General features: G+C 57.4%; 1 protein-coding gene across 2 annotated transcripts; it reads left to right on the top strand.

Moving 5' to 3' along the window:
• The first annotated feature begins 227 nt into the window (after positions 1 to 227).
• MAST3 (microtubule associated serine/threonine kinase 3) lies at positions 228 to 27,712 on the top strand. 2 transcript variants are annotated; one of them, XM_017836371.1, is made up of 28 exons: positions 228 to 287; positions 3,278 to 3,309; positions 12,594 to 12,682; positions 12,931 to 13,003; positions 13,182 to 13,202; positions 14,431 to 14,509; positions 15,373 to 15,530; positions 17,302 to 17,377; positions 18,237 to 18,446; positions 18,529 to 18,630; positions 19,146 to 19,278; positions 19,772 to 19,839; positions 20,197 to 20,282; positions 20,412 to 20,620; positions 20,921 to 21,059; positions 21,279 to 21,411; positions 21,517 to 21,682; positions 21,929 to 22,030; positions 22,311 to 22,433; positions 22,727 to 22,836; positions 22,980 to 23,125; positions 23,384 to 23,616; positions 23,728 to 23,928; positions 24,009 to 24,235; positions 24,340 to 24,462; positions 24,603 to 24,739; positions 24,976 to 25,157; positions 25,257 to 27,712. In XM_017836371.1, the coding sequence occupies exons 1-28, from the start codon at positions 249 to 251 to the stop codon at positions 26,252 to 26,254; spliced, it is 4,395 nt and encodes a 1,464-aa protein (XP_017691860.1). In that variant the 5' UTR covers positions 228 to 248; the 3' UTR covers positions 26,255 to 27,712. The 2 variants fall into 2 exon arrangements, with proteins under 2 accessions (XP_017691860.1, XP_017691859.1); XM_017836370.1 differs by having other exon boundaries at positions 24,973 to 25,157.

Here is a 27,712-nt window from a genome sequence, read left to right as displayed (position 1 = left end):
AGGACTGGCATGCCATGCAATGCCGTGCTGTGGCAGCCCCGTGCCATGCTATGCCATGCCAGTTCTGTGCTGTGATAGCTCCATGCCGTGCCAGCCCCATTCTGTGCCGTGCCAGCCCCGGTGCCGGTGCTGATGCGCGTCCGGTGACGCGGCGGGGCCGCTGGGCGGCGCCCCTGGCGCACCGGCGGGGCGGACCGGGCGCACCGGGCGGAGCGGGCGCAGCGGGAGGCGGCGGCGGCGGCGGCGGGATGGACGAGCCCAGCATCCTGCGGCGCCGGGGTCTCCAGGTGGGCACGGGGCACGGCGAGCGGGCACCGCGCGCGGCGAGAGGGCACCGGCGGGGCGGGGGAGGGAGGGAGCGCGGGGAGCCCGGTCTCGGTGAGCCTGCGGCGAGGGGGTGCTCGGGTCTGCGAGGGGTGGGCGCTGCGGGGGCGCAGGGGGCGGGAGCTGTGGGTGGGAGGTGGGTGTTCGGGGTGCGGGTGTGCAAGAGGTGGGTGCTGCGAGTGAGAGGCGGGTGCTCCGGTGGGAGGTGGATGTTCTGAGTGAGAGGCGGCTGTTCCGGGTGTGGGTGTGCGAGAGGTGGGTGCTGCGGGTGCGAGGTGGGTGTTGTGGGGTATGGGTGTGCAAGAGGTGGGTGCTGTAAGCGAGCAGTGTGTGCTCTGGGTGCATGTGAAGTGGGTACTGCGTGTGCAAGTGGGTGCTGCAGGTGAGGGGTGGGTGCTCTGTGTGTGCAAGAAGTGGGTGCTGTGAGCGGGAGATGGGTGCTCTGGGTGGTGGTGTGTGCAAGAAGTGGGTGCTGCACGTGGGAGTGAGGTGCTCTGAGTGAGGGTGTGTGTGAGGGGTGGGTGCTGTGTGTGAGAGGTGGGTGCTACGAGGGCAAGAGGTGGGTGCTGTGTGTGAGCAGTGTGTGACAGGTGGGACAGGAGCCAGGCACCCAGCACTGGGAGCAGGGCAGGGTGTGAGCCTCAGCCATGCCATGGGATGCTGGTGGGGGGCACCCAACTGTGTGGGGGCTCCCATGGGAGCACCGTGGTCCCTCCAGTCCAGCACACAATGCCAATCTGTGCCAAACCGCTGTGCCAGCACCTCTCTGAACAGCTGCCCCATCCACCACCCTGTGCTTGTGCTCCCCAGCCTGAGGGACACCTACTCTCCCTGCTCATCCTGCATCTCTCAGGAACCCTGGACACCCACTGCCATGCTCAGAAGGGTCATGACCACGGACCCCCCGGCTCACATTGCTGAGTGCTGAGCCAGATTTTCTGGGTGACCTCACGCCTCCATCTCCATCTGCAGTTCCCGGGGGGCCCGGGTGGAGCTGTCCGGGTGGTTGGAGGATGGCACGGCGCTGCCTTCATCCGAGCTGGCAGCTCCGCAGGCAGCTGTGCTCCACTGCACAGCTGTACTCCACTGTGCTCAGCCCAGGGAGAGCCTTGCCTGGGAGCTGCCCGCCCATGGATGGGGACGGACAGAGCCACGGCTGTGGGCTTTGGGGCTCTTGGCCGTGAGGGTCGCTCCTGGTGGTCCTGGGAAGAGCAGAGCTGTGGGGCCTGGCCGTGTGCCCCTGTCCCCACAGCAGGAGGGGTGAGAAGGGGCTCCTGCCAAGGACCTAATCCTGAACTGCTGAGCAGAAATGCTGTCCCTGATGCCATCCCTAATGCCATCCCTGATGCCATCCTTGATGCTGTCCCTGATGCTTTCCTCATCTGCTGATGGTTAATCCTGGCTTCCCACTGGGACCTGCTGATGGGAGACACACCATGCTGGATGTGCGTCCACATCTGCCAGCTGTGGGTGCTGACCCTGTGGCACTGCTCCACCGGGGTCCTCATGGCCATCAGGGATGCTCTGGGTGCCCCTGGGGACACAGCATGGCCAGAGAGCCCCTGACAGTGATGGGTGTTGGGTGCCACAGATCGCTCTGCGCTCTTGCACCCATAGATGGGTGGGGAGGCTGTGTTGTGGTGAGCATGGGGGACAAGGGTGTCTGTCCTCTGTCCCAGTGCCCCATCTGCACATGGCTGAACAGTAAAACCCTCTGTGTGACCCTTCCCTGCCTCTACCCTTGCATGGGGGCTAGTGGCCTGTGGCACAGCCCCGGGTGTGGGTGGGGATCCAAACTGGGTGATGGCAGGGCTGAGTGAAGGTGCTGAGGGGCTCCCACTCCATGCAAGGATCCCACATCCCCTTCCCCAGCCCAGGCCTGGGGTCACCCAGTGCAGCTGGACGCACTGGGACACCCACCCCCACCCCGTGTACCTTCTCCCTGCACCCACACCACCCCAGGGCAGACACGCACCCGTAGGCCCGGGGCTGCCGAGTCCCTGTGCACCCAGGCATGATGTCACCCGTTGCCATGGCAATGCTGCTGCATCACTGCATTGTAGAGCGCCCCAGTCCCGGGATTTCCACAGGACCTGTGTGGTGTGGGCAGCAGGATGGGGCATGGGTAGCCCAGAGGGACTGGGGGGTTTGTGTGTGCTGCTGGGTGTCCCCACATGGGTGGCAGTGGTCCCTGCCCTCAAGGAGGTCCCTGCCCATGCTAGGAATGAGTCTGAACTGCTCAGGGTTGTGGGACCGGTGGGCACAGGATAAGGGCAATGATGGGGCATTAACCAGCACTTGCAGCTGCCACATGTCCCAGCATCCCACAGAGAGCCAGGTCACACACCAGCCCATCCACACAGCGTGCCGGTGGCATCTGTGATACTCTGGTGTGCCCAGTGGCACACAGGTGGTCACCAGGGCACTGTCAGAGCTGGACAGTGCCTGGCACACCAGGAGGATGGCATGGGCTGGGGTTCCTGCCCACAGCTGCCCTTTGGCCTGTTGCACCACCTGCAAGCAAACAGCTCTCACAAGAAATATTCCCAGTGGCTGGAAAAATAAACAACTCAGGGGCTGCCGGCTGCTCCCCAGTCCTGGGATGAGGGGGACGGGGTGGGAGACATGGCATAGCCACTACCCTGAGGCTGTGCTCCAGATGGGCGTGTGGTGCTGCTCCCACTCCACTGCCTTCATGCCGTTGCTCCTGGGCCTGGCCATCGGGCCATCAGCCCCAGGGACACTGGAAGGAGATGTTCCCTTGCCGGCCCTGGGCAGGTGATTTGTCACCCTCACCCTGGGCACGGTGAGTAGGGACTGACCCTGCAGTGACAGCCTAGTGTGACAGCAGGGGTGCTGCCATGTGGCTGGCAGGAGCAGGGGTCCTGCAGGTGGGCACCCTCCGATTCCTGGGGCCACACTCTGACCCCGCTTCTCGCTTTTCTCGTTGCAGAAAGAGCTGAGTCTGCCACGTCGAGGAAGAGCGTAAGTTCCTGAGCTGGGCCACCTGGGGCACGGGGTGGGGTGTCATCAGGAGGGACATGCTTGGGGACACAGCACCAGCACCATTGGCAGCAGCAGAGATGGATGTTGAATGGCACCAGGGCTTGTTGTGCCCAAATCCAAGGTGGTATCATCATGTTCTCTGATACCTGATTGTGCGTCTGCTGGGGTGTGCTGGGGTGTACTGGTGTGTACTGGTGTACACTGGGGTGTGTTGGGGTGTTCTAATCAGTATTGGAGTCTACTGGGGCGTACTGGGGGGTTATTGGGGTGTTCTAAGCAGTATTGGGGTGTACTGGGGTATACTGGGGTGTGGTAGGAGGCTGCTGCAAAGCTGCACTGTTTTTTGTGTTGGAGTGTGTTGGGGATGCACTGGAGAAGTACTGGGGCTATACTGGAGCTGCATTAGGGATGCACTGCAGCCACACCGGGGTGTTCGGGATGCACTGGGGCTGCACTGGGGCTGTATCGAAGCTGTGTTGAGGCTGCGGTGTCTCAGCAGCGGCAGCGCCCCAGCGCATCCCGGAGCGCTCCGGTTCGGGGCCGCTGCTGCACCGAGCGGACCGGGTTCACGAGGGCCCAGGGGCTGCCGAGACATACCGAGCCGTCCGGAGCCGAGCCGTGCCGTGCTGTGCAGTGCCGAGCCGCGGGGGCGGGCCTGGGCCTGGGCCCGGCGGGCCGAGCAAGGAGCCCCGTCGGGGCCACCAGTGCCGCCCGCCCGCGGGAGCCGCCCAGCGCTGGGGCAACCGGTGCGGCGGGAGTGGAGTGGGAACAAAGCGGGGCGGCGGCGGGGGGATGAAGTCGCGGCGGGACAGGCTGAAGATCCCCTCGCTGACCTTGGAGTGAGTCGGAGCCAGGGCAGGGCGCGGCGCGCCGGTACCGGTACCGGCCCCGGGGGCGGGCGGCGAGGCCCCGCGGCATCCCCGTCCCCCTGCTTCCCCGACCCGGAGCATCTCCCATCCCCGTTCATTCCTATCCCGCTGCATCTTCGCCCGCGGGCCGCAGCTCCCAGCTGTTCCTCCTCCTGCAACCACAGCCGCGGACCCCCGGTGACAGTCCCCGGTGACAGCACCGGGGCTAGACCGAGTGTCTTTCCCCGCCGCAGCCTTAGACCCCGCAGCGTCCCTGCTGTCCCTGCGCTCCCCCTCCAGCTCTGCCTCACTCCCACTGCCTGGCGCCCCTCTAGCCCCGGTCCCCTTCGCTCTTGGCCCCTGTCTCCCCGCGGCCATAGGCGGACCCTCCAGCACCATCCGGCACCCGCTGACGCCGCACCGGCTCGTCTTGCCTTGCAGTTTGTCTCCGAGCAGCCAGAGCCCGACGCTGCTGAGCCCCTGCAGCCCCTGCAGCCCCTTACTAACCCTGCACCCCTGGAGGTAAGACCTCCCCAAACCCTCCCTGGGCACCGCATCCACCAGCTCCGGGGAATCGGCAGGGGGAGAGGTGAAGATGGGGGCAGCAAGGTGGGTCCCCCTCTCTGGGGATGCCCTGGGGGGCCCTAGAAGTGTACTGTCTTCTACAGGGCACAGAGGTGATGCGACTGGGGTCTGTTCCCAGCCCTGCACACCCCAAAACCAGCCAAGCTGTGCTGATGGGCTTCATTCTGCTACCAACTGATCCATTTTAGGGAGCCCTAGTGGGAATGTTGTGGCAGTAGTTCAAGCACAGATTCTGAGCATCCCTGTGAGGGGGGAGCACGTCAAAAATGGCCCAGGGCACACAGGGCACTGTGAAGGGAGCAGTGGGGAGGGCGCCTGAGAAACCTCCCTCATCAGCTTTTCTGCTCTGCCGTGGAGAAAGATGAGGATGGGGGCTGCTCTGGGGGATGGGTGCCCCCCACCCAAAATGGCACAAGCCCCTGTGGGTGCTGCCAGGACCTTGCGGAGTGTGCCAGCTGTGCTCTGCCCCGGGGACAAGGTGCAGCAGGTGTGCTGGCGCTGGCAGTCACACCCAGCCCTGCGCCCCATGGCACCTGCGGCACCTGCCTGGCACCCATGGGTGACACCGGTGCCTCCATCCATCTGCCAGGGAGAGAGGGATCCAGTGGGGAGCTCTGCTGCTGCTCAGCAACGGGTAGAGCCACCTGCTGTGGGCAGGAAGGCAGGAGCTTGGGTGCTGCCTGTGCTCTCCCTGCACAGGGGGATCCCTGCCCCCACCACTAGTCCTGACTGGCCACCCCTCGCCCCCCAGTGAGAGTGGCATGTGGAAAAACAATGTGGTCATGTGGATGCTCAGCTGAGGCTTTGGGGAGAGAGTTTTTGGGATGCTTGTGATGGGGGTGAGATGGGGACAAGGACAGGCAATCTGGTGGCACCCTCGGGTGCCTCCATGTACTGGTGTCTCGTGGCTGCTGGGCAGGAGGTGAGGGGAAAGGAGCTGCCAGGCTCAGTGCTCCCCTTTTACCATGCTGAAACCTTGCCCAGCCCAGCAGCACCAGGATTTCTGGCCATGGCACTGGCCCAGTGAGTGTGGCGATGCCATCCCTCACGGCTTGGAAGGTTCCAGTGGCCCTGGTGTGCCACCATGCAGGGGTTTGTCACCGGCACTGAGGAGGATGGGTGTCACTGGGTCTGTGCTGGGGATCTCTCTGACTGAAGGTGAAAAGCTGGCGTGGGAGGGAGGCTTGCAAGGTGCTGCCGGGATGCTGCCGGGTGGGTGCCCTCTGAGGAAACATCCCGTGGGTGGCAGGGTACTCTCAGGAAGCCCCAGGCTTTGGGGCTGCCCCCGCTGACTTGTGGGGGTGATATTTGTGCCCCTCGAATGCATCAGTGGCGGCTGCTGCATCTCCAGGGTAACCTTGACCCCATTTTGGGATGGTGCCCTTTCTCTATGGTAACCCCGATCCCATTTTGAGGTGCTGCCCCACCCTGCCCTTATTTTGGGGGTGATGCCTCTCCTCCACCACAACCCCAACCCCGTTTTTGGGCGCTGCCTCTTTTCAGCGGTAACCGCCCCACCCACCTCCGCTCCTTTTGGGGGTGCTCCCCCCGTCTCCATGGAAACTCCAACCCCGTTTCGGGGCGCTGCACGGTCTCCATGGTAACCCCGTCGCCGCTGGGCGGGAAGGGGCGGGAGGCGGAGGGAGCCCGGCCCCGCTCCCGGCTCCGCTCCCGGCCCCGCTCCGGGCCCCCGGCGTGGCCCCGCGTGGTCCCGGGGCCGCCGCTCTCGGTGCCGGTGGAGCCTCTCGGGGCTGGAGGACGCGGCCGGGGCCGCGATGTCAGACCCGAGCTGCTGGGGAGCCGCCCCGCCCGGGTACCGGGGCCAGCGGGCGGCCGGAGCCCTCCTCCAGCGCTCCAAGAGGTACCGGCGGCCGGCCCCGGCACCGGGGGTCGCGGAGGGGAGCGGCATCGGGGTGTGTTGTTTGGGGGGGGTCTCACCGGGGTGTGCACCGGGGTGCGTGGTTTGAGGGGGATTTCACCGGGGTATGCACCGGGGAGCTTGAGGTGGGGGGTCGGCGCGGTCGTGCGTGATTTTGGGAGGGCATGTGTCTTTGCACACGTGGTGGCTGGGTTTGGGGGTCTTTACACCACGAGGGCACCCTGGAGGTGTGTGTTTTGAGGGGGTCTGGGGGCACCGGGGGGTGCAGAGATGTGTTTGGGTTTGGGGAGGGCCATGCACCCACGTGTGTGGTTTGGGGGGGTGTCTTAGCACTTAGGGGGCACATGGGGTGTGTGGTTTGAGGGATCTGTGTGCATCGTGGAGTGCAGCAGGTTGCTTGGTTTGGGAGGGGACAACAACGTGCATGGGGGGATGGGCACTGGATTGTATGACGGGGGGGGGGAGCTGTGCACCAACATGTGTGGTTTGGAGGGGGCTTAGCATTGGGGAGGCACATGTGGGTGCACTGGTTTGAGGGGGCAGTGCCTCGGGGGGTGCACACGGAGGTCTGTGCCTTGGGGGGTGTCTGTGCTCTATGGGGTGCACACAGAAGTGTGTATTTTGGGGGGGAGGCCTGTGCATGGAGGGGTGCACACCCAGGTGTGTGGTTTGGGGGGCTGTGCACCGTAGGTGCATCTTTTTTGTGGATGCTGTGCACTGAGGGAGCACCCTTGGAACCCTGGGTATGGTGGGTGGGGTGGGCTGTGCATCGGTTTGGGTGCATTGTTTGGGAGTACAGTGTGGGGTTTAGGGTCCCAGGGCATTAGGCGAACCGCATTTTGGGGTGCTGTGTGCCCATCCTGGGGGTGTGTGCGTTGGGGAAGGGGAGTGTCTTGCATGTACAAGGGGGAAACACCCCTGTGCCCCCTGTGCCAAGGTGGGCACCCACTGATGGGATGTATCTCATGTGGCCTGAGCCAGGGTGAGGGACCGTAGGGTGCCTGGAGGGGGTGGGAAGGAGCCAGAAGTCTGGGAGGGCAAAGGACTCATATCCCCTTTGGCAGTGGGGCTGGGGCAGTGATGGGGGGGGGGCTGCATAAATGGGGTGTAAGAGGGGTCTCCAGCTGCAGTGCCAGGCTTGACCCAGGCTGGCTGGTGGGACATGTCCCCAAGGAAGGGGACAGGAGGTGCAGTCAGCACCCATTGAGCCCCCCAGGCATGGGTGGTGGAGGCTGGGACCTCCATCCAGCAGGTTTGGGGGGCTGTGTCTGGCCCAGGCATAAAACCTTCCCAAGGCTTTGTGTAAAAGAGGTGTTTAAGACAGCGCGGAGGCAGAGGAGAGAGATTCCCGTTATGTCTCTCAGTGTTAGTGTGAGCTGGCACAAAGCAACACGGTTGCTTAGCAAATGAATCCATCCCATCCCATTCCAAGAAGGCTCCTGCTTCACCTAGGCTGTGGGAATTCCTGCTGCTGGCACACAAGGATGGGCGAGAAGGACAGTTAATAATTAAGAAAAGGCATTGGATGGGGTTTTCCAATCTGGGGCGGCTGAGCGGGGGTGGGGGGGCTGGGAGAGATGTGTAATTGGAAAAATGATCTAGGCAGTCATCTGTCTCCAGATGAGCATGATGAACCTGTAATTCTCATGAAGGGCAGAGGATTTGCTCTTCTTTCATTGGTATTCCTAGAATCCACGGTGAGAACCACTCTGGCCTATTTCACGGTGGGCAGAAAGCATATGATGTTATTTAGTGGGATTAAGAGGTTTGAGGGATCCTCACTTCTCAGGGGTGGATGCTGAGGGGGCCGGTGCAGGGCAGGGGAGCTGGTGGTTCCATGGCTGGTGGGGTTCTCCTTCTCTGTGGATGCTGCCTGTGGCTGTTCACACCCTGCACGCCGCAGGAGAACTGGCCAGTACACGTAACAGGTACCATTTCCTTCCCACCACCGGGAAAACATGGCACAGGGACATGCAGGGATGCAGCCCAGGGTGCTGAGCAGTTCCTTTAGGCTGTTTTCTTGGAGTGGAGAGAAATAAATAAGTCTATACCCAACTTGTTACCCTGTGATTCCCTTTAAGGATTTGGGATTTTGCCCTTGGGAGGTGCCCAGTATGTTGCTTGGTGCTCCAGGGTGGGTTAGTAAGAGCATCCACAGTGCCAGGCTTTTGGGTGGGGTGGGATGAGGGTGCAGAGCAGCTCCACAAAACAATGCCGGGTGCCTGGTGGGGATGTGAGGATGTGGTGGGGTCGTGCATGGCCTGTGCCAGGCAGTGTGTTGCATTTCACCATCCAGACCCTGGTCCCCAGCCTTCCCCATCCCAGCCCATCCCAGCCCCATCCCTGGAGGCAGCCGAGTTCAGCCCTGTCACAAGCCATGAGGACAAATGCCACGGAGAAACTTTGGATGCAGCTGCTTGGTTCAGCAGGTTTCACAGTTAAACATGAAATTTATCCTGCTGGAAAGCGATTTTTCCAGGACGCAGTGATCCGTGGCACTTCGCCAGATCTCCAGGCACATAAGTGCCATTCGGGGGATGTGGAGGGAAAAACATCCACAGCCAGCAAGGAAGGGAGCAGGGAGCAGTGACACGTGCTCCCAGTCACACAGTGGGAGCAGAGCCGCCTGCTCTGCCCTTTGAGACTGTGGCTGCTCCCTTATCACCGCCCAGCCCTGCCCTGCAGCTTAACACCCTGCACCCTCTTTGTCCCAAACCGATGGCTTTCTGCCTTGGATTCACCCGCCAGCAGTGCCCCACACTGGACTGGCATCTGGCACATGGTGCTCTACCATCCTGGGAAGTTGGATCCTGCAGGAGAGGAGAGGGAACTGCAGCCCCTTTGTGCATGTCCTGATGATGGCCCTTCCTAACCCTCGATATTCCTCAGTGCTGACTCTGTCACCCAACCCCACTTGCCCAGATCCTGGCAGAGCCATTTGCCACTTAGAGACATCAGTGTTGTGCTGTGCAGCTGGATCCTGCTCTTTCCTCAGCTCCAAGAAGGCAGCCTGCGGGAAACCTCCCAGGAAGTGGATCACAGCCCCAAGGCTGCCAGAGCTCAAGGAGCATTTGGACAATGCTCTTAGGCACGTGGTGGGATTGTTGGGGCTGTGCAGGGCCAAGAGTCAGACCTGATGATCCTTGTGGTTCCCTTCCAACTCAGGATATTCTAGGATTCTGTGAAGCTGCCAGGTTCTGCTCCATCTCCTGCCTGTGACCATCCAAGCTGTGCCAGGGCTCGGTGCTGATGTGGTGCCGGTGCAGCGCGGGACATGCCGGTCCCTCCTCACAGGCAGCCTCAGGACAGGTGACACATTGTTTTGCTCCAGGCTTTGGGGTCACACTGGCTCTCACACACTTTCCACATCCTTTGAAATAAGTGCTGGATGGCAACAGCAGCGCCACAGCCGAGGCAGCCTCAGCATGAGCAGAGCGGGAGATGCTGACAACGATTTTCCACTCCATTTTTGGTACCAAACATGCAATTAAGTGATGGAGGCAGAGAGGGCAGCAGCCCCAGCTCCTGCCTTCAGGGTTTGGCAGCTCCTCTCTGCCCTGGGGCTTGTTTCTAGCCCGAGGTTTCCGTGCAATGAAGGATGGGAACCAGCTGCAGATGATGCATCAGGCGAAGGGGGGTTAAAGTGGCGCAAGATGGTTGTGGAGCTGAGGGTGGAGCGCACGGAAACAGGAAACATTTGCCTCGCTCTGTGTCACCATTACTGGAACTTGCTTCATTAAAGGTTTGTTTTCACTTCCAAAATGAAACTGAGTAAGCAGGAGGGAGCGCCTCGTCCCCTAGGCTGTCCCCTCTGCAAGACACAGACATATGTGCACCCCAGTCCCTGTGGCAGGACAGGCAGGCAAGCAACACCAGAGCTGGCAGCTCTCTGCAGCCCTCCTGGTTCCTGAGCCTCTGCCACTGCGGTGGTGGGGCACGGCTGCTCACACTGCCTCGGTTTCCCATCCAAGGATGTGGGTTGTTGCTGCCCCGGGGTGGGTGCTGGGCTGTGAGTTTGCAGCTGTAGTTGAGGTTCAAGCCTGTGTTAAAGTGAGAAAATTGAAGGCAGAGGGCAGGAGTAGGATTAGATTGGATATTAGGAAAAAATTCCTAATTCTTACTTCTATCCTGTGAGGGTGGTGAGGCCATGGCACAGGTTGCCCAGAGAAGCTGTGGCTGCCCCATCCCTGGAAGTGTCCAAGGTCAGGTTGGACAGGGCTTGGAGCAACCTGGGCTAGTGGAAGATGTCCCTGCCCATGGCTGGGGTTGGAATGAGACGAGCTTTAAGGTCTCTTCCATCCCAAACCATTCTGGGATTCTGTGATTCTAGGAAGGGGTGAATGGATAGAAGGAGAAGGTTTCTACCTGCTCCCTGCAGCATCTCAGCCCAGGTGCTGAACAGGAGTCTCCAAGCCCTCCAAAGGCACTGCAGCTCCGGGTGAGCTCAGGGCAGTCATGGGGGGTGTGTCCCAGAGGGACACCCAGACACCCCTCATCCTGGGTGCAGGGAGGTGCAAAGGAGGGTGCAGCCAGCAGAGAAGGGTTTTGGGGGCCCCAACCAGCCACCCTGGTTGCTGGCTTGGCCGAGACCTTCAGATTGAGCGGAAGAGCTGAGGCTCCTGGTTTGAACCCCACTAAAAGCACAGCAAAAGGAGCTGTGCAGGGGGGAGCTGCCAGGGGGAGGTGAGGGGTGCTGGGTGTCATGTGTGGACTCTGACCACATGTGTAGAGCTCTGACCATGCCTTGCTGGTGTTGGCTGCTCACTGGTGCCTTGTTCATTCACCTGGAGGGACAACCTGTTGTGAAATACTGTCCTTTACATCCTGGATGCTGTGCATGTGCCATTCCTATCTGGTTTTGGGATGCATGGAGAATCCCTTTGCTCAGAGTTCATCCTCTCAGTGTTGTGGGTGTATCTGGCCGTGGTGTGATGTTAAACGGTGTCCTTTAATTAGCAGCATCTCTGTGGGTTCCTGTTCCCAGACTGGTGAGGAAACTCGATGTCTTTGCAGCCTGAGGAAGCGGAAATAGAGGAAGGGGAAGGTTGTCCTCGTGCTTGAGCTTCTGCTCCGTGCCATGGATATCTGCACTTCCTTCTTGTCAGACTGAAAGAGAACTTAAATGAGCCCCATTTCAAATGGGGCTGAAATGTGGGAGTGGGGTGTGACAGGAGTGGAGCCGCAGCTCCCCTGTGGGAATTTTTGAGACTGAGCCACTCTTGCAAGGCAGCCTTGGGCTCAGGGCTTGGGGAAGGGCTGAAAAGAAAAACAAAATTCCTGCAAGGGTTGAAATCCTGTGAGTTGGGAGGGTGGGAGTGGAGGTGGGGATACAAAGACCCAGTGCTTGTGGATGTGGCCTTTCGGGGATGCTCTGTGGGATGCTGGGATGTGGTACCAGGGTGGGAGTTTTGGAGTGTTTGAGCTGTCGCAGTGCTGGTGCTTCTTTTCACCTGGTGCTGGCACATGTGGCTTCCTCCTGCTGCCAGGGCATCACAAATGCCTGGAGATCCCACAAAATCTGAGGGGGTCAGGGGCCAACTATCCCCTCCACTGTGACATGGGGACCACCAAGTGTAGGGAGGTTTATTGGTGTAATTTTCAATGCAATGGAGCAGGTCAGGTTGTGGCCACTTGGCATTTCCTCTCTTCCTCCTTTTACATCCCTTTTTCTGTTCCTGCCCTCGGGCTGTTGCCAAGGGGCCGCTGCCTCTGCCCTCCCCAGCAAGCCAAAACCAGAAGTGGGACCTTGATGAGATGGTTCATTGTTAAAAATAACCCTGTTGGCCCATCTCCAGCAGCACTGAACCTGGGGATGGATCTTTCCTGCCGTGGGAGATCCATAACAGCAGTTGTGTTCTGTGGCATGGGGCTCCATGTACAAGCAGATCCTTACATCCCTGAGCCCAGACAGCTCTGCTTCCCCAAGTTAATTCCCGCTTTTTCTTCTCTAGTTGCCGAAGCAGCAATAGGAAGAGCTTAGTGGTTGGCACCCCCTCTCCGACCCTCTCACGACCTCTCTCCCCACTCTCCGTGCCAACAGGTAAGGGATGTCCCAGTGGGTGGGTTGAGCATCTCCCAAAATCACTCAAATATTTTAGAGGAGTGGTGGGGGAACCTTCTCTTCTGCAGCCTCTTGTTAGAACCAGTGGACTGGCTCCTGGCTGCAGGTGCCTTTTCCAAGAGGGAATAGTTTGGGAAGTGATTTACCCTCTCTTTCTCCGGAGGAGCATCACGTAGCATCACACTAGGGTGGGTTTTGGGGTGACTTTTCCCTGTTTCTCCCTGCAGCTGGGAGCAGCCCCTTGGACAGTCCACGCAACTTCTCTGCCAGCACCTCCATCAACTTCCCCTTTGCTCGGAGGTGAGCTCCCAACCCTATTCCTAGGCCAGTAATGTTCACTAATAAATACCATCTACCAACTGAGACTGTTCAGTTGATCTCAAGTGATTTGGTTTGCTTCTATTTTTGCTTTTTTTCTGCCTAATTTCTGGTCTGGTGGTGTTTGCTCTGCTGTGATTGGTTCCTCCCTCCATGCCAGCCATGCTCCTCGGACTGACAGGTGAGTACCCAGAATGGGCAGGGTCTGCATTTTGGGGAGGTATCTGCTCCGCATCATCACAGATCTTCTTTTTAAAGTGTTCAGGACCAAGTTGGATGGGGCTTGGAGCACTCTGGTTTAGTGGAAGGTGTCCCTGCCCGTTGCAATGGAGTTGAAATTGAATGGTCTTTAAAGTCCCTTCCAATCCAAACCAATCTAGGACTATGTGATTCTTTGTTGCATCCCTAGACGGGAGATTTTGCCCCAGGACTGGGCTGTCTGCAGCTCTGGGAGCAGAAACATCCCTGTTCCCATCACACTATCCCCAGCCACGTGCTCAGCCCCGACTCCGACCCGCTCCAAGCGCTCCTTATGGATGCTCAGCAGATGGCCCTGGATGGATGCTCATCCAGGTCCCTGCAGAGGCACATCTTGCTGCATTCCCTCTCCAGCCCACACCGCTCCAGATGCAGCCACCAAAATCCTGTTGAAGCAATTAATTAATTGCACACATGGAGGCTGATTTTAAACCATCGATCGTCACATGGAAAAATGCTGGAGGCTCATGGATTGTTTGCACAACTTGTAACCGAGTGAAAAACCAGACAGCAGGCGGGGTCGGGAGTTTGAGAGTGCCATCATTGAGGGGATTGAGGTGGTGCGGGAGCCAGATCCAGCACCTGCCAGCTCCTGGAGTCCTTGACTCCACACGGGAAGCAGCAGCGGGAGGTGAAGGGCCTCGACTTGACCTGGATGTTCCCTATCCATTAGAAACATGTCCAAGAGGAAGCACTCGCCTACGTATTAGCGGTTGCCTTCCTGTTTATAACTAGGCTCTGCTCTGTGGCGCCTGTTGTCTCAGGATGAGTCTTTGGGAATCCCGGATTCTCACCAAGAAAACTCCCAACAGGCTGAATTTTGCTCTAATTAAAAATCAAATGCTGGCAGGATTTTGGTTCTTTTTTACCTATCTGAAGTGGATTTGAGCCAGCCCCAGTGCTGTCCCTTTGCAGGGACCCTGCCCACTGTCACTTTGCTCACAGACACCTGTGTGCCAAGGGTGCAGAACAGCCCCCCTCACCTGCAAACCCCTTATTTCACCTGATTTCAGTTCCTTCTGAAAGGAGGCTTCAGGACTTTATTACTCAAACCTGAATCCTCTTCCCCATCTTTTTGCTCTGATGTTATTGATTTGCATTTAGATGTTGGGTTTTGCCCTGTTATGTGATTGTCATGTTTGCACTCGCAGGACTGATGGCAGAAGGTGGTCACTGGCTTCGTTACCCTCCTCTGGCTATGGGACCAACACCCCCAGCTCCACGGTCTCGGTAACATTTGCTTTCTCAAGGCAGTAGATGATAAGAACCTAAAACCCCTTGATTTTTGGTGAAATGCCTCCTGAGAGCCCCGTGGTGCCAGTTCCTAGGCAGCCTCCCAGTTCCTAGAGGACTGTGTGCTTTAGCTGCATCATGCTTCCCAAATGAGCTTTTAAGAAAGTCATAGGGCTTGGCTAAGGGCTCACAGCATCCCTGAGGGTCACAGTGTCCCTGGGGCTTACAGCATCCCTAGGGGTTACAGTGTCCCTGGGAGTTAAAGCATGCCTGGGAATTATGGTATCCCTTGGCTTTACAGCATCTCCAGAGTTACAGCACCCCCAAGGTTACAGCGTCCCTGGGGTTACATTATCCCTGGGAGTTAAAGCATCCTCTGGCATTACAGAGGATCTGGTAGTTACAGAATCCCTGGGTTTACAGCACCCCTGGGAGTTACAGTGTCCTTGGATTACAACATTCCTGGGATTACAGCATCCCTGGGGTTACAGCATCCCTGAGGTTACAACATCCCTGGGTGTCACGGGTTCAGGGTGCACTGGACATATCCTGATCATGCAGTGGAATGGCCAGGCAGGAGCTGCGTGGGATGCTGCAGGTACAGGGGATGGGGCTCACTGGAGCCAGACTGGGTGGTAGAGTGGGGGAATTGGGTTGGGATTGGGCAGTGCAGACCTCCCAGGCAGTATGGAGTTTACCTTCTCCATACTTCACATTCCCGGGCACAGACCGTGCTACCCATCAGTATTTCCAGCCTCCTAAGAGGCTCCAAGGAATAATTTCCTCGTGGGCTTTCTGATTTCAAAACAAAAACCACTGGGAAGCATGGATCCATCTCCTGCATCTCTCTCTCTTCCCAGTCATCTTCATCCTCCCAGGAGCGCCTGCACCAGCTGCCGTACCAGCCCACCCCCGACGAGCTGCATTTCCTTTCTAAGCATTTCCGCAGTTCGGAAAGTGTCACGGACGAGGAGGGCCGGCACTCGCCCTGCCTGCGCCCACGATCCAGGAGCCTCAGGTACAGCACCCACTCTGGGAAGGCGCCCATGGTGCTGCCAGGATGGTGCACGGGGTGCTGGCGCATCCAGCGCATCCTCTGAGCTGTTCCTGGCGTGTCCTGGTCCTGCTAAGCCTGTCCCAAGGTGCTGACCCCCCTTTGGGTTTTCCCTTTGCAGGGAAGTGGAAAAACTGTGGCCTGAGGTTGTAGGTGTCTCATGCCTGGAAATATGCAAGGTCAAGTTGGACGGGGCTCTGAGCAACCTGGTCTAGTGGAAGGTGTCCCTGCCCATGGCGGGGTTGAACTAGATGAGCTTTAAAGGTCCCTTCCAACCCAAACTGTTCCATGATCCTTGGGGTTAAAGCATCCCCAGGGCATTACAGCATCCCTGGGGGTTACAGCACCTCTGGGATTTACAGCATCCCCAGGAGTTACAGTGTCCTTGGGATTACAGTATCCCTAGGGGATGCTCCATGGACATTAAGATCTGGTTCTCAGCATCTTGGCTGTTGGGACATGACATTGCTCTCTTGGCAGCAGACAGCACCTGAGAGGGAGGTTTCCTTGGGCTGAAGCTGGAGAAAGTGGGATTTGTTGTTGTTTTGCAGCCTCTTGCTCAATTGTCTGAATGGTTTTGGTGGTGAGGAGGGGACTGCCAAGCAGAAGCCCAAGTGGTGGCTGTCCTTGCCACCACTCAATACAGTCCTGACCTGCTGGTAAAAGGTTAAAAATCCCATTTCTGGGCTTGCACCAGGAAATATCACCTTTGTTTGCTGGGGTTGGCCTTTGCCTCTGCAAAAAAACCCACAAGGAATGCAGGTGAATGGGCATTTGTGGGCTGGAGAGAGGAAAATTTGGGGAGAGGATCAAGGCTGTAGCATGGCGTGACCCGACCCTACAGGCCTGCTGAGCTCCACACTGGTTCTCCAAGACCTATAAAATGAGCCACCCACATTTCCACTTGTCCGGCACCAGAATGTTTTGCTTTTTGCAGGGGATGTTTTGGTTAAATCCTCTTTTCCCTGTGAAAAAAACTCCGTCCCTCTTCGCACCAAAGGCAGAGCCGCAGTCCTGCGTGTTGCCAGCTGAAATTTCATTAAAATCAGATTAATTATCTGCCAAGGTTTTGTAGGTGGTGAGGTTTTCACCAAGGACATGCTAGCTCTTGGTTGGCACAGCAAAGGCTGAGCTGGGGTTGGGCTGGGGCTGGCAGTGAGCGGCCTAGGTCTGGTTCTAATCCCCACATTTATTATTTTATAGTGGTTAATGAGTTGCCGGCAGTTCCTGCTGCTTGCTTTGCAGAACGGGATCACCAGGAAGGGGCTTGGGAGTCGCACTGTTAGGTGAGGGTAGGAGAAAAGCCATGTTTAATGAAGCGTCCACCACAGGGTTTGGTTGGGTTTTTTTTTGCTGGTGAGCTGGAAAAAGGGCAACAACAGCAAGAAATCATGGGATCTGGAGGAAGGAAAGGACGAGCTTGTTCTTCAAAGCCAAGTGGAAAATCCAGCCTTTCAGCTCTAGATTTGCAAGTGACTTGTGTTTGGAGACCTGGGTTTGCAGGAGGTTGACCTTCCATGGTCCACATCCTAGGCGCTCCAGATCCATGTGCAGTGGGAGGGATGCTGCTGGAAGTGCTGGCCCAAGGCTGATGGCTCTGTTGGGATGAGCTTTAACCACTTGGAATCAAGAGTTAGGAGGAGGGAACAAATTGCTCTCCAGGGGTAGTAGTAGCTATTTGCACAGATGTAAATGACTTGAACCTCACAACACAACTGGTTTCCTCCCTCTGCAGCCCTGGACGGACGAGTGGAACGTTTGATAATGAGGTTGTGATGATGAACCACGTCTATAAGGAGAGGTTCCCCAAGGTAACTGCCAGGACTTGAGGGGGATGGGCACATTAGTCCCTCCATGGCGTCCTGACAGCATCTTCTCCAGAACAGCTTCTCCTCTGTGCTGTAGTATGGAATGCATGGGTAGATACTGGGGGCTGTTGAGGACACTGGAGGCATAATGAGCTGGGGATGCAGGGACCTGTGGGTCTGCCTCATCACACAGGCAGGAAGAGATCTCTGGAAACTTTGGTGGAGGCTGCTGGAAGCTAGGTCCCGGGTGAAGCCATGATGTGCTTGTGGATATTGGAGCTGCAGGAAGTGGTAGGATGAGATCCTGGCTGGCCAAACCCAGTGCAGGAGGTGGTAGGATGAGATCTTGGCTGTCCAAACTCAATACAGTAAGTGGCAGTGTGAGATCCTGGCTGGCCAAACTCAATACAGAAGACGGTAGAAAGAGATCCCAGCTGGCCAAACCCAATGTAGGAGGTGGTAGAATGAGATTCCAGCTGGCCAAACCCAGTGTGGGAGGTGGTAGGATGANGAAGCTAGGTCCCGGGTGAAGCCATGATGTGCTTGTGGATATTGGAGCTGCAGGAAGTGGTAGGATGAGATCCTGGCTGGCCAAACCCAGTGCAGAAGACGGTAGGACGAGATCCTGGCTGGCCAAAACCAACACAAGAGGTGGTAGGATCAGATCCTAGTTGTCCAAGCCCAGTGCAGGAGGCGGTAGAAAGAGATCCCAGCTGGCCAAACCCAATGTAGGAGGTGGTAGAATGAGATTCCAGCTGGCCAAACCCAGTGTGGGAGGTGGTAGGATGAGATCCTGGCTGGCCAAATCCGATGCACAGCATGGCTACATGTGTTCCCAGGCATCACCATCCATTCCTTGCAGGCCACAGCCCAGATGGAAGAGCGTCTGCAGGACACCATCACCAGCTTCTCCTCGAGCAGCACTCTGCCCCTGGCAGATGGAGTGCTGGGCTTCATCCACCACCAGATCATTGAGCTGGCCCGTGACTGCCTGGCCAAGTCCCAGGGAGCTCTCATCACCTCCCGTTACTTCATGGAGCTGCAGGAGAAACTCGAGAAGATGCTGCGAGATGTGAGTATGGGGGCAGTTCCCTGCCTGGTGCCACCTCCTGATGCCACCAATACACCCCTGGCTTCTGTCCCCTCTCTGGCAGGCTCAGGAGCGTTCGGAGAGCGAGGAGGTGAAGTTCATCGACCAGCTGGTGAGGAAGCTGCTGATCATCATCTCCCGTCCTGCTCGACTACTGGAGTGCCTGGTAAGACATGGATTTGTCTTGTGTTTCATGGTCTGGAGAGGAGCCAAAGCCTCCAGGGTGCCCCATCCCTGGAAGTGTTCAAGGCCAGGTTGGACGGGGCTTGGAGCAACTTGGTCTAGTGGAAAGTGTCCTTGCCTATGGCAGCAGGGTAGAATGAGATGAGCTTTAAGGTCTCTTCCAACCCAAATCATTCTGTAGTTTTCAGGGTTTGGGGTTTTTTTGGCTGACGTGCTGAATTTCTGAAGCACTCGCCTTAGTGCTGTGGTTCCTTCAGCTGGATGGAGTCATGATGCAGTGTGCTGTTGATGTGCTCTCCTTTGTTTTCCCTCCAACTCATGGGCTACATTGTTTTTCCATCACTCTTGACATGAGGAATTATGGGGGAATGATGCATCCAGGGGGAACGATATATCCAGGGTCTATCCCCAATTACAGGTGTCACCTGCAAGGCCTAGAGAAAAGTTTTAATCTTGCAAAATCTCTCTCCTCAACTGTGCTTGGTTTTCCCCATGCAGGAGTTTGACCCAGAGGAGTTTTACCATCTCCTGGAAGCTGCAGAAGGACATGCCAAAGTTGGCCAGGGAATTAAGACTGATATTCCCCGATACATCATCAGCCAACTGGGGCTCGTCAAGGACCCATTGGAGGGTAGGGAAACACTTGGGTTGGTGGCCCTGAGGTCTGCAGTGAGCTGTAGCCTCCCAGTTTGACCACTGAATGGGCACTGGGAGATGGGAGGGGGACCTGGAAGGCTGCGCTGGTATCATGGCAGGGGGGTCACAGAAGGACCAGGATGATGTCCACGTCCTCCTGGCCAGCCCCACATCTCTCATTATTGCTTCCAACGCATTCAGCAAAGCAGATTAAGCTCGAAAACACTTAATCCATGGCCCTGGGGGGGAACCATAATCCCCAGAGAATGCAGGAATGACTATCAAAAAAAAGAATTATATAAATGTTTAACCTTGTGTTGAACCTCTTAACGTCATGACCTGGATTTCTTCATACAATGGCTCGAGCAGAGCACGTGGCTAAATCCCTGCAGGATCTCTGAGTTTGGAAGGGGAGTGGCTGGGGAGGGGGCAATTTTGGTGGGGGTCTTGAGCATGAAGAAAATGAGAACCATCCCTGTCACCTGCAGAAATGGGCCAGCTGGATCACTTTGACAGTGGGAACACCATCACGCCAGAGAACGATGATGCCTGTGAGGTGAGTGTGGTCCAATGTCTGTGTCCCCACCTGTGCCTCAGCTTCTTCCTGCCTCACCCCACATCAGAGCTCCTTGCAGCAGCTCCTCTACTGTCCTAGACTAGTATATGTTAAATTTGGGTTGTCCCCAAGGGTGACTGATGGATTCAAGGGTAATATCTCATAGTCCCTCATCTGGCTTCTTGGGTGGACAGAGCTCTTGATCTGCATCTCAGGCTTCTGGTTTGGGGTTTGTGGCTGGAGAGGGCTCTGGCAGCAAGAAGCGCTTAGAGGTGATAATGGTGCTGGGTGAATTCCTGCCTGCAATCACAGCTCCAGAACATTGAGAAACATTAAAAACCTTCTGTGTCTTCTCAGAGCCAGCCTTCAGTCACTGTTCCACGGAGGAAACCCTGCGAGGGGGACTTTGAGACCATCAAGCTGATCAGCAACGGGGCTTATGGGTGAGTTGGGAAGTTCCTATCACCCATAAACCACTCCAAAGTCCTCCCTGTCCAAGCTCTATGGTCTGTGTGGTCAGTCCTGGTTGTTGGAGGATGTGTTTTGAGGTGCAGCCGTTTCACTGTCTCCAGGGCTGTGTACCTGGTGAGGCACAGGGAGACACGGCAGCGCTTTGCCTTGAAGAAAATCAACAAGCAGAACCTTATCCTGAGGAACCAGATCCAGCAGGTGTTCGTGGAGAGGGATATCCTCACCTTTGCAGAGAACCCCTTCGTGGTCAGCATGTTCTGTTCCTTTGAGACGAAGCGACACCTCTGCATGGTGATGGAGTACGTAGAAGGTGAGAAGGAGGCTGGACGGTGCAGTGAGGAGGGGAGGATATCAATGTCTGAGCATGGAGGAGACCACCTGGACACCTCTTGCCCTGCTTTGCTCCAGAGAGCAGAGGGAAGCACCAGAAGATGCTTTTGTGGCCCTGAGTTTCACCTTGATGAGGGTGATGGCCATGGTCACCTAGAAGAGCATTTGTGCCCCATGCCTGGGGATCAGCTGCTCTGAGGAGGGATGTGAGGGTCTGGCTGGAAGCCTGCTGGGCCTGCTGACCTCCCTGCCTTCTCTGAGCCCCTCCGTGTGCCTACAGGAGGGGATTGTGCCACGTTGCTGAAGAACATGGGCCCACTGCCTGTTGACATGGCGAAGATGTACTTTGCCGAGACCGTCCTCGCACTGGAGTATCTCCACAACTACGGCATCGTCCACCGGGACCTCAAACCTGACAAGTGAGGACATGGGTCAGGTCTGAGCAAGGGTGGGGTTGGATTTGGATGGGCAAGAGAAAGCCAAGAAGATAGGGCAGAATGAGGTAATGGAGTTTGGTGCCCAAAGTCCTGGTTCTGTGCTGTTGCCCCAGGACCAGAGGTCCTGGGGTGCAGCTGGTCCTTCTCAGGTCTCCCCAGAAGCAAACAGCAGCGTTGTGGGTTGTCTGTCTTCTCCTGCAGTTTGCTCATCACCTCCATGGGCCACATAAAGCTGACAGACTTCGGTCTGTCAAAGATCGGCCTGATGAACATGACCACGAACCTCTACGAGGGACACATGGAGAAGGACACTCGGGAGTTCATGGACAAGCAGGTGTGAGATCCTGCTCCACTTGGCTTGACCTGCCATCACTGGGGTGGCCTCGGGACTTGTTGCAAAGGCCAGTGCAGAGGTGTCAGGCACTGCTTCCCCACGTAGGTGTGTGGCACCCCGGAGTACATTGCCCCCGAAGTCATCCTCATCCAGGGCTACGGGAAACCCGTGGACTGGTGGGCCATGGGCATCATCCTCTACGAGTTCCTGGTGGGCTGCGTCCCCTTCTTCGGAGACACCCCCGAGGAGCTCTTTGGCCAGGTCATCAGTGGTGAGTCTCAGTGGCAAGTTTGCTCCTTGACTTGCTCTTCCCAGCACCTGTGGCTTGTCCTTAACATATGGGGAGCTTCATTCCTTCATGATATACTTGTGTGAACCATGAATGAGTTCCTCAAGCTTTGATTTCCCACTTTGGGAGGATGCTTTACCTGCTGTGGTTCCTAGGGGACTTTCCTGTTGCCCAGAAGTGTCCAAACCCTTCCAGCCACTCCAAACTCTTTCTCCTTTTTCCTCGCAGATGAAATTATGTGGCCAGAAGGGGACGAGGCTCTTCCTGCAGACGCCCAGGACCTGATCACACGGTTGCTGAGACAGTGTCCCCTCGAGCGCTTGGGCACTGGTATGTGTGGCGGCCCCCGTGTAGCACTCAGGGGGGGTGACCTGGCCCCCCAGTTCTGATCGAGGTTGGGCAGTGTTGAATCCAAAGTGTGTCCTGCCACGTCAAGGGTGCTCAGAGGTCTCCTGCTCAGGGTTCACCTCAGGAAGGCTGCACAGGGCTCCAGTCCATCCTTCCTAAGCCATTTGCTATGCATGGAGGAGAGATTGTGCCACTTGGAATGGGAGCAGGAGCATGCTGGATCCTACTCTGTACCCCTGATGTGGGTTTCTCTGCCTGGCAGGAGGTGCACATGAGGTGAAACACCACTCCTTCTTCCTCCATCTGGACTGGAATGGGCTGCTGCGGCAGAAGGCTGAGTTCATCCCCCAGCTGGAGTCAGAGGATGACACCAGCTACTTTGATAGTGAGGCCAAATCCATTCCCTTCCCCCTGCTGCCAATCCATTATTTCTGCTGCACTTTGGATGCTCCTGTGGTAGATGAGAATCTCCTGGGTGAAGCTGGCCCCTTTACAACCAAAGCCACAGAACAGATGGAATCCTCTTTCCAGGCTGCTCACCCTTACTAACTTTCTCCCCCCAAAACTCCCCCGGGATTTGGGACTGGGCTGTCACCCCATGGGTGTAGGTCCCACTTGGCAGAATGTAGGTGTTGCAGGCAGGGTGGTAGCCCTACCCACTCTGGCTCTTGCTTCCAGCTCGTTCCGAGAGGTATCACCACTTGGATTCAGAAGATGAGGAAACTAACGATGAGGAGTCATCGGTGGAGATTGGGCAGTTCTCCTCCTGCTCCCACCGCTTCAGCAAGGTGCTCCAGTCCCTCCTCTGGCATCCAAAACACTTTGGCACTGCAGCCAGTGCGATTGTGCTGAGCATCAGTGTTTTGGCTGACACTGGATCACCTGGATTCCCAGATTTCTGCTCCTTGCTGACAGCTCCTCTCCTCCTCAGGTGTACAGCAGCTCGGAATTCCTGGCAGTCAACTCCAACCTTAGCCTCTCGTCCTCTGACCGGAGTCACAGCGATGAGAAAGAGGAACGATGGGACAGGCACTCAGGAGATGAGGACAAGAGCAGGCCAGCAGGCACCGAGCCCCGGTGCGTGGTGAGGGGGAGATGGCATGGGCTGCTGTGGGCTTCTCTTGGTGCCAAGGGTTTGTGCCAACATTGAGAGTTTTTTGCTGGGACCAAGGATTTGTGCTGGTGGTTGGGGTTTGTGCTGCTGCCAAGGGTTTGTGCCAGGACTGAGAGTGTGCAGAGGGGTCAGTGGGAAGTGTTCTGGGGTGCTGAGGATCTTGGTGCCATCCCCCTCACCCATCTTTGGTAGTCCTGAGCCCTCCTGCTCTTGCCACGCAGGCTCCGCTCCTGGACGTCCTGCAGCTCCACGCCATACACCTCCCGGCACGAGCGGAGCCGCAGCCCCACTGTGCTGCCCAGTACCCTCAGCCTGGACACTATGCCCAAGTTTGCCTTCTCCTCGGAGGATGAGAGCCCCTGTGTGGCATCCACCAAGCCAGAGAGACCCAAGTTTGTGGTGGGAGACCCCGAGGTGGGGACCAGCGGTGTGGTGAAGCAGTCGGCGTTATCTGGTGCGTAGGCTGTGGGCACCAGTGTGGGATACTCCAGGGCCACCCAGGGTTCTGCATGGCGTGGAGTGGCTTTTCCGCATCCCCAAACTCTCTCTCCTCCCCTCTGTGCAGCTGATCTTGCCAACCTCAACCGCATCCGCCTCCGGAGCAACAGCACCGGCACCAAAAACTCGACTCCCCGGAGCCTGGAGCCGAGTGGGGGTTGTCGGCTGAGCACCCAGAAGGATGTGCCAGAGAGGCAAAGAGCCTCGCTGGGCAGCCGTGTCCCCAAATCTGCCTCCGTCTCAGCCCTGTCCCTCATCATCACATCAGGTCTGTGTGCTCCCTGGTTTATCCTGGATAGTGGCTGTTGCATGGTTTTCCCGGGCTGAGCTGGCTTCTCCCACTTGCAGATGACTTCGGTGGTGGTGCCTTGATGAGCCCCATCTCCCCTCACTCCCTCTCATCCAACCCCTCTTCCCGTGACTCCTCCCCAAGCCGGGACTCATCCCTCGTCATCGCCAGCCTGCGGCCACCCATCATCATCCACAGCTCGGGGAAGAAGTACGGCTTCACCCTGCGGGCCATCCGCGTCTACATGGGCGACAGCGATGTCTACACCGTGCACCACATGGTCTGGGTACGTGTGGAGAGGCACTGGTGGTGCCAAGCATGGCATTTCCCACTGGGAAAACCCCAGGAGGAAACTTGCATATGAATAAAATGCTTATCTTCTGATGGCAGAGCGTGGAAGAGGGGAGCCCCGCGCAGGAGGCAGGGCTGAGAGCGGGCGATCTCATCACACATGTGAATGGAGAGTCTGTGCTGGGTTTGGTTCACCGAGATGTCGTGGAGCTGCTGCTCAAGGTGAGTGTCCAGAGCTGCTCTGCTCTCCTGGAACTGGGATATCAATTCAGCAGCTCCCTGGCATCGCCTCCACCGGCTGGATCTGGTGGCAGGAGCTGGTTTGGATCCGCTCCTGCAGGGATTCGTTTTCCATCCCTCAGAGCGGGAATAAAGTGGCCCTGCGCACCACAGCCCTGGAGAACACCTCCATCAAAATAGGGCCCGCAAGGAAAAACAGCTCCAAGACGAGGATGGCGCGGAGGAGTAAGAAGAGCAGAAAAAGGGATGGCCAGGAGAGGTGGGTAGAACTGGGATAGGATAAGATGGATAAAAGTTTGACCTGGTGTGTGCCATACCATGGGGATGCTCTGGATATGCCATGCTGAGGTGTTCAGTGGGATCTGGTCCTGCCAGCTCTGGGTCGGATGCTCTGGATCTGCCATACTGGGTTCTGGTCCTACTGGCACCAGGTCGGTAGACTTGGAGCCACTAGCTTTAAGGAGAAACCAGGATTATTCTTGTCCCCTGCAGTAGGAGAAAATCCCTCTTTAAGAAGATCTCCAAGCAGTCGTCAGTCCTGCACACCAGCCGCAGCTTCTCCTCCGGCCTCCACCACTCGCTGTCCTCCAGCGAGAGCCTTCCAGAGTCCCCCACACACAGCCTGTCCCCAGGTCCCACGACACCCTGCCGGAGCCCTGCTCCCGACCTGCCCTCAGGTACCTCAACCACGGCGAGGGGGGATGTTGGCGAGGGGCAGGGTGGGATGCTGTGTGTCCCTCTATCCCTACAGTGACCTGTTTCTCTTTGTGTGGCAGACGCTGTGTCCCCGCAGAGCACCTCTCCCTCCTCCAGCACCCCAACGTCGCCCGCCGGCCACGTGCGCCCCAGCTCCCTGCATGGGTTGGCCCCCAAACTGGGTGGGCAGCGCTACAAAGTGGGACGTCGCAAATCCACCAGCAGCATCCCCCCCTCGCCCCTCGCCTGCACCCCTTCCTCCTCCCAGCGCCCGCCTTCCCCCCAGCGCTCCCCATCTCCACTCCCTGGGTACCCCAAAACCCCCCACTCCTTCCAGGGCAAGACCTTGTCCCCCCCCACCATTGTCCGGCAGAGCTCCCGCCCCCGCAGCGCCGACTGCCCCCGCTCCCCGCTCCTCAAGCGTGTCCAGTCGGCTGAGAAGATCGTCACCATCCTGGCCGAGAAGAAAACCTGTGGCGGCCGCAAGCTGGGGCTGGAGATATCCCCAATGGACAGGGAGGCCATTGGGGAAGGAGAAGCGCTGCCCTACCCAGGGGAGCACGGTTATCACCCCACCAGCTCCCGGCTCGGGGAGAGGCACGACCGGGACCAGGAGATGGTGGTCATGCGGCGCCTGAACCTCTCTGAGCGCAGGGACTCCTTCAAGAAGCAAGAGGCAGTTCAAGAAGTGAGTTTTGATGAGCCGGAGACAGTGCCAGGAGGCGAAGATGGCGGGAAGAGTGAAGATGGGTCAGGCACAACTCTGCAGGGCGGCAGCACAACCGGTGCGGAGCTGCAGCCGAAGTTGAAGCCCAGCCCGGTGCCGCAGATCGCGGTGCAGGGCTCTGAGAGTGATGAACAGGAGCCGGCAGTGCTCGAGTGGGAATGCCAGGGCTCCTACCCCATTGGCAGCGCCAAGCAGCCAGACGGCAGCATCTCCCTGCCGTGGTGGAACGGGTGTGAGCACCGGGACCGTGGCTCCCAGCAGTGCCAGAACTCTGGGGAGGGATCAGTGGGCCACTGGGAAGCACCGGCACGGGGCCAGGAGCTGGCAGGGGCTCACATCCCAGCACCCTAGGGTGGCACATGGAGCAGGGCCAAGCACACATGAGCCCCACGCTGGCACCAGGGGTGGTTCAGGCTCCCTGTGGCATCCCACCGCCTCCCTGAAAACTCCGTCCCATGCAGCATATCCATGAGAGAAACATCCCCAGAGCCACTCTGGACGTCGGCGCTGGCCGGGCACTTCTCCTCCCTGTGAAGGCTTTTTGTACTCCCTGAGAGATGCTCATATTTTTATAGAGACACAGGAGCTTTCCCGGTGGTGGTGTTTCTCCCGGCTGGGCCCCACCCTCTGTGTACAGAAAGGACTCGATGCAAATATTCCTTAATTAATTTATTACTTTTTATAAGCTAAATGGGCAGTGCAGGACTGTCACAGGGTCCAACCCAGCTCCGAGAGTCCCAGCCTTTTCCGTGTGTCTCCCAGCTTCCAGATGGATGGCACACTGTTTTCTAACCTTGCAAAGACCCCACTCACTTTTCCCTACTTTCTAACTTTGGTTTTATCTGGAAACACCCTAAATGTCCTAAGAAACACAAATTCTAACATTTAAAATTAAAACAAAACCCCAAACCTACAGTAACATCTCCCAAACACTGGCGCTCCGGGCTGGGATGCAGAGGGGGGATTTTATTTGCATATGAATCATCAGATGATGAACATATGGGTCATTTTATAAGTGTATAGTGGATGTAAAGGGTTTAATTATTTTACTGGAGCCTTTTGGAGCCACCAGGCTCCATTGGCCCTTCTAGGAGTAGAAAAAGAGAGACATTGCCACAAGGTCAGCAACTGGATGTGAATATTAATGGGATTTTTAGGGTCAGTTTTTGCTCTTTCTCTGTCCCCAAATCCTGTGGTGTTGGTTGGTCAGTGCATAGACACCCAAAAAAATCCCAACTTCTGCTTTTTTTTTTTAAACAAAACCACCCCAAGCCAGTGAGCACCTGTAATTTGGGAATTTTACCCCCTTGTCCCCCCCTTGTTGTTCTATTCAGCGAACTACAGCTCAGCCCAGCATTTCTCCCCCATTTCTACCATTTTCTAGGATATAAATGTTCCCGTTTGTTAATGCATGTTCTGGCTTTCCCCCCACCAGGCATCACCATGGCCCTGGTGGGTTTTTGGGCTGCGTGTTGGGGTTATTTTGTGCACGTGTGGTTTGTGCCAGGCTCCATATCCTGCTTCTCCCGTTAAAGCCCCCAAAAATGAGCCGGCAGAGCTGCTTCATGTTTCCTTTGCTTCTTTCCTCCACTGTCTGCGTGAAGGTCTCGGGAAGGCAGCGGGGTTTTGGGAACACACCAGGCACCCCCTCCCCATGGGAAGGGGGGTTTGGCTGTGCACCAGATACGGTGGGAAAAGGAATTTTTAATGGAAAATGTCTCAAAAGCCAAGGGGAACCGTGTCTTTCTGCCCAGCGCCCGGCTGTGTTCCTACCTTCGGGAAGTTTTATGCTGGATTAAAATCGTCCCT

The sequence above is a fragment of the Lepidothrix coronata genome, unplaced genomic scaffold (assembly GCF_001604755.1).
Source record: "Lepidothrix coronata isolate B3197 unplaced genomic scaffold, Lepidothrix_coronata-1.0 Scaffold277, whole genome shotgun sequence".
In the NCBI taxonomy this organism is placed as follows: domain Eukaryota; kingdom Metazoa; phylum Chordata; class Aves; order Passeriformes; family Pipridae; genus Lepidothrix; species Lepidothrix coronata.
Note: the sequence above shows the minus strand (reverse complement) of the source record. Positions and strands in the feature narration are given on the sequence as shown.

Excerpts from the sequence above, each read along its gene's own strand:
- MAST3 (XM_017836370.1), top strand. The coding sequence starts at position 249 with ATGGACGAGCCCAGCATCCTGCGGCGCCGGGGTCTCCAG. Across the intron at positions 20,621-20,920 it reads GGTGATGGAGTACGTAGAAG|GAGGGGATTGTGCCACGTTG; the intron begins GTGAGAAGGAGG and ends GTGTGCCTACAG. Across the intron at positions 25,158-25,256 it reads TGCTCCCGACCTGCCCTCAG|ACGCTGTGTCCCCGCAGAGC; the intron begins GTACCTCAACCA and ends TTTGTGTGGCAG.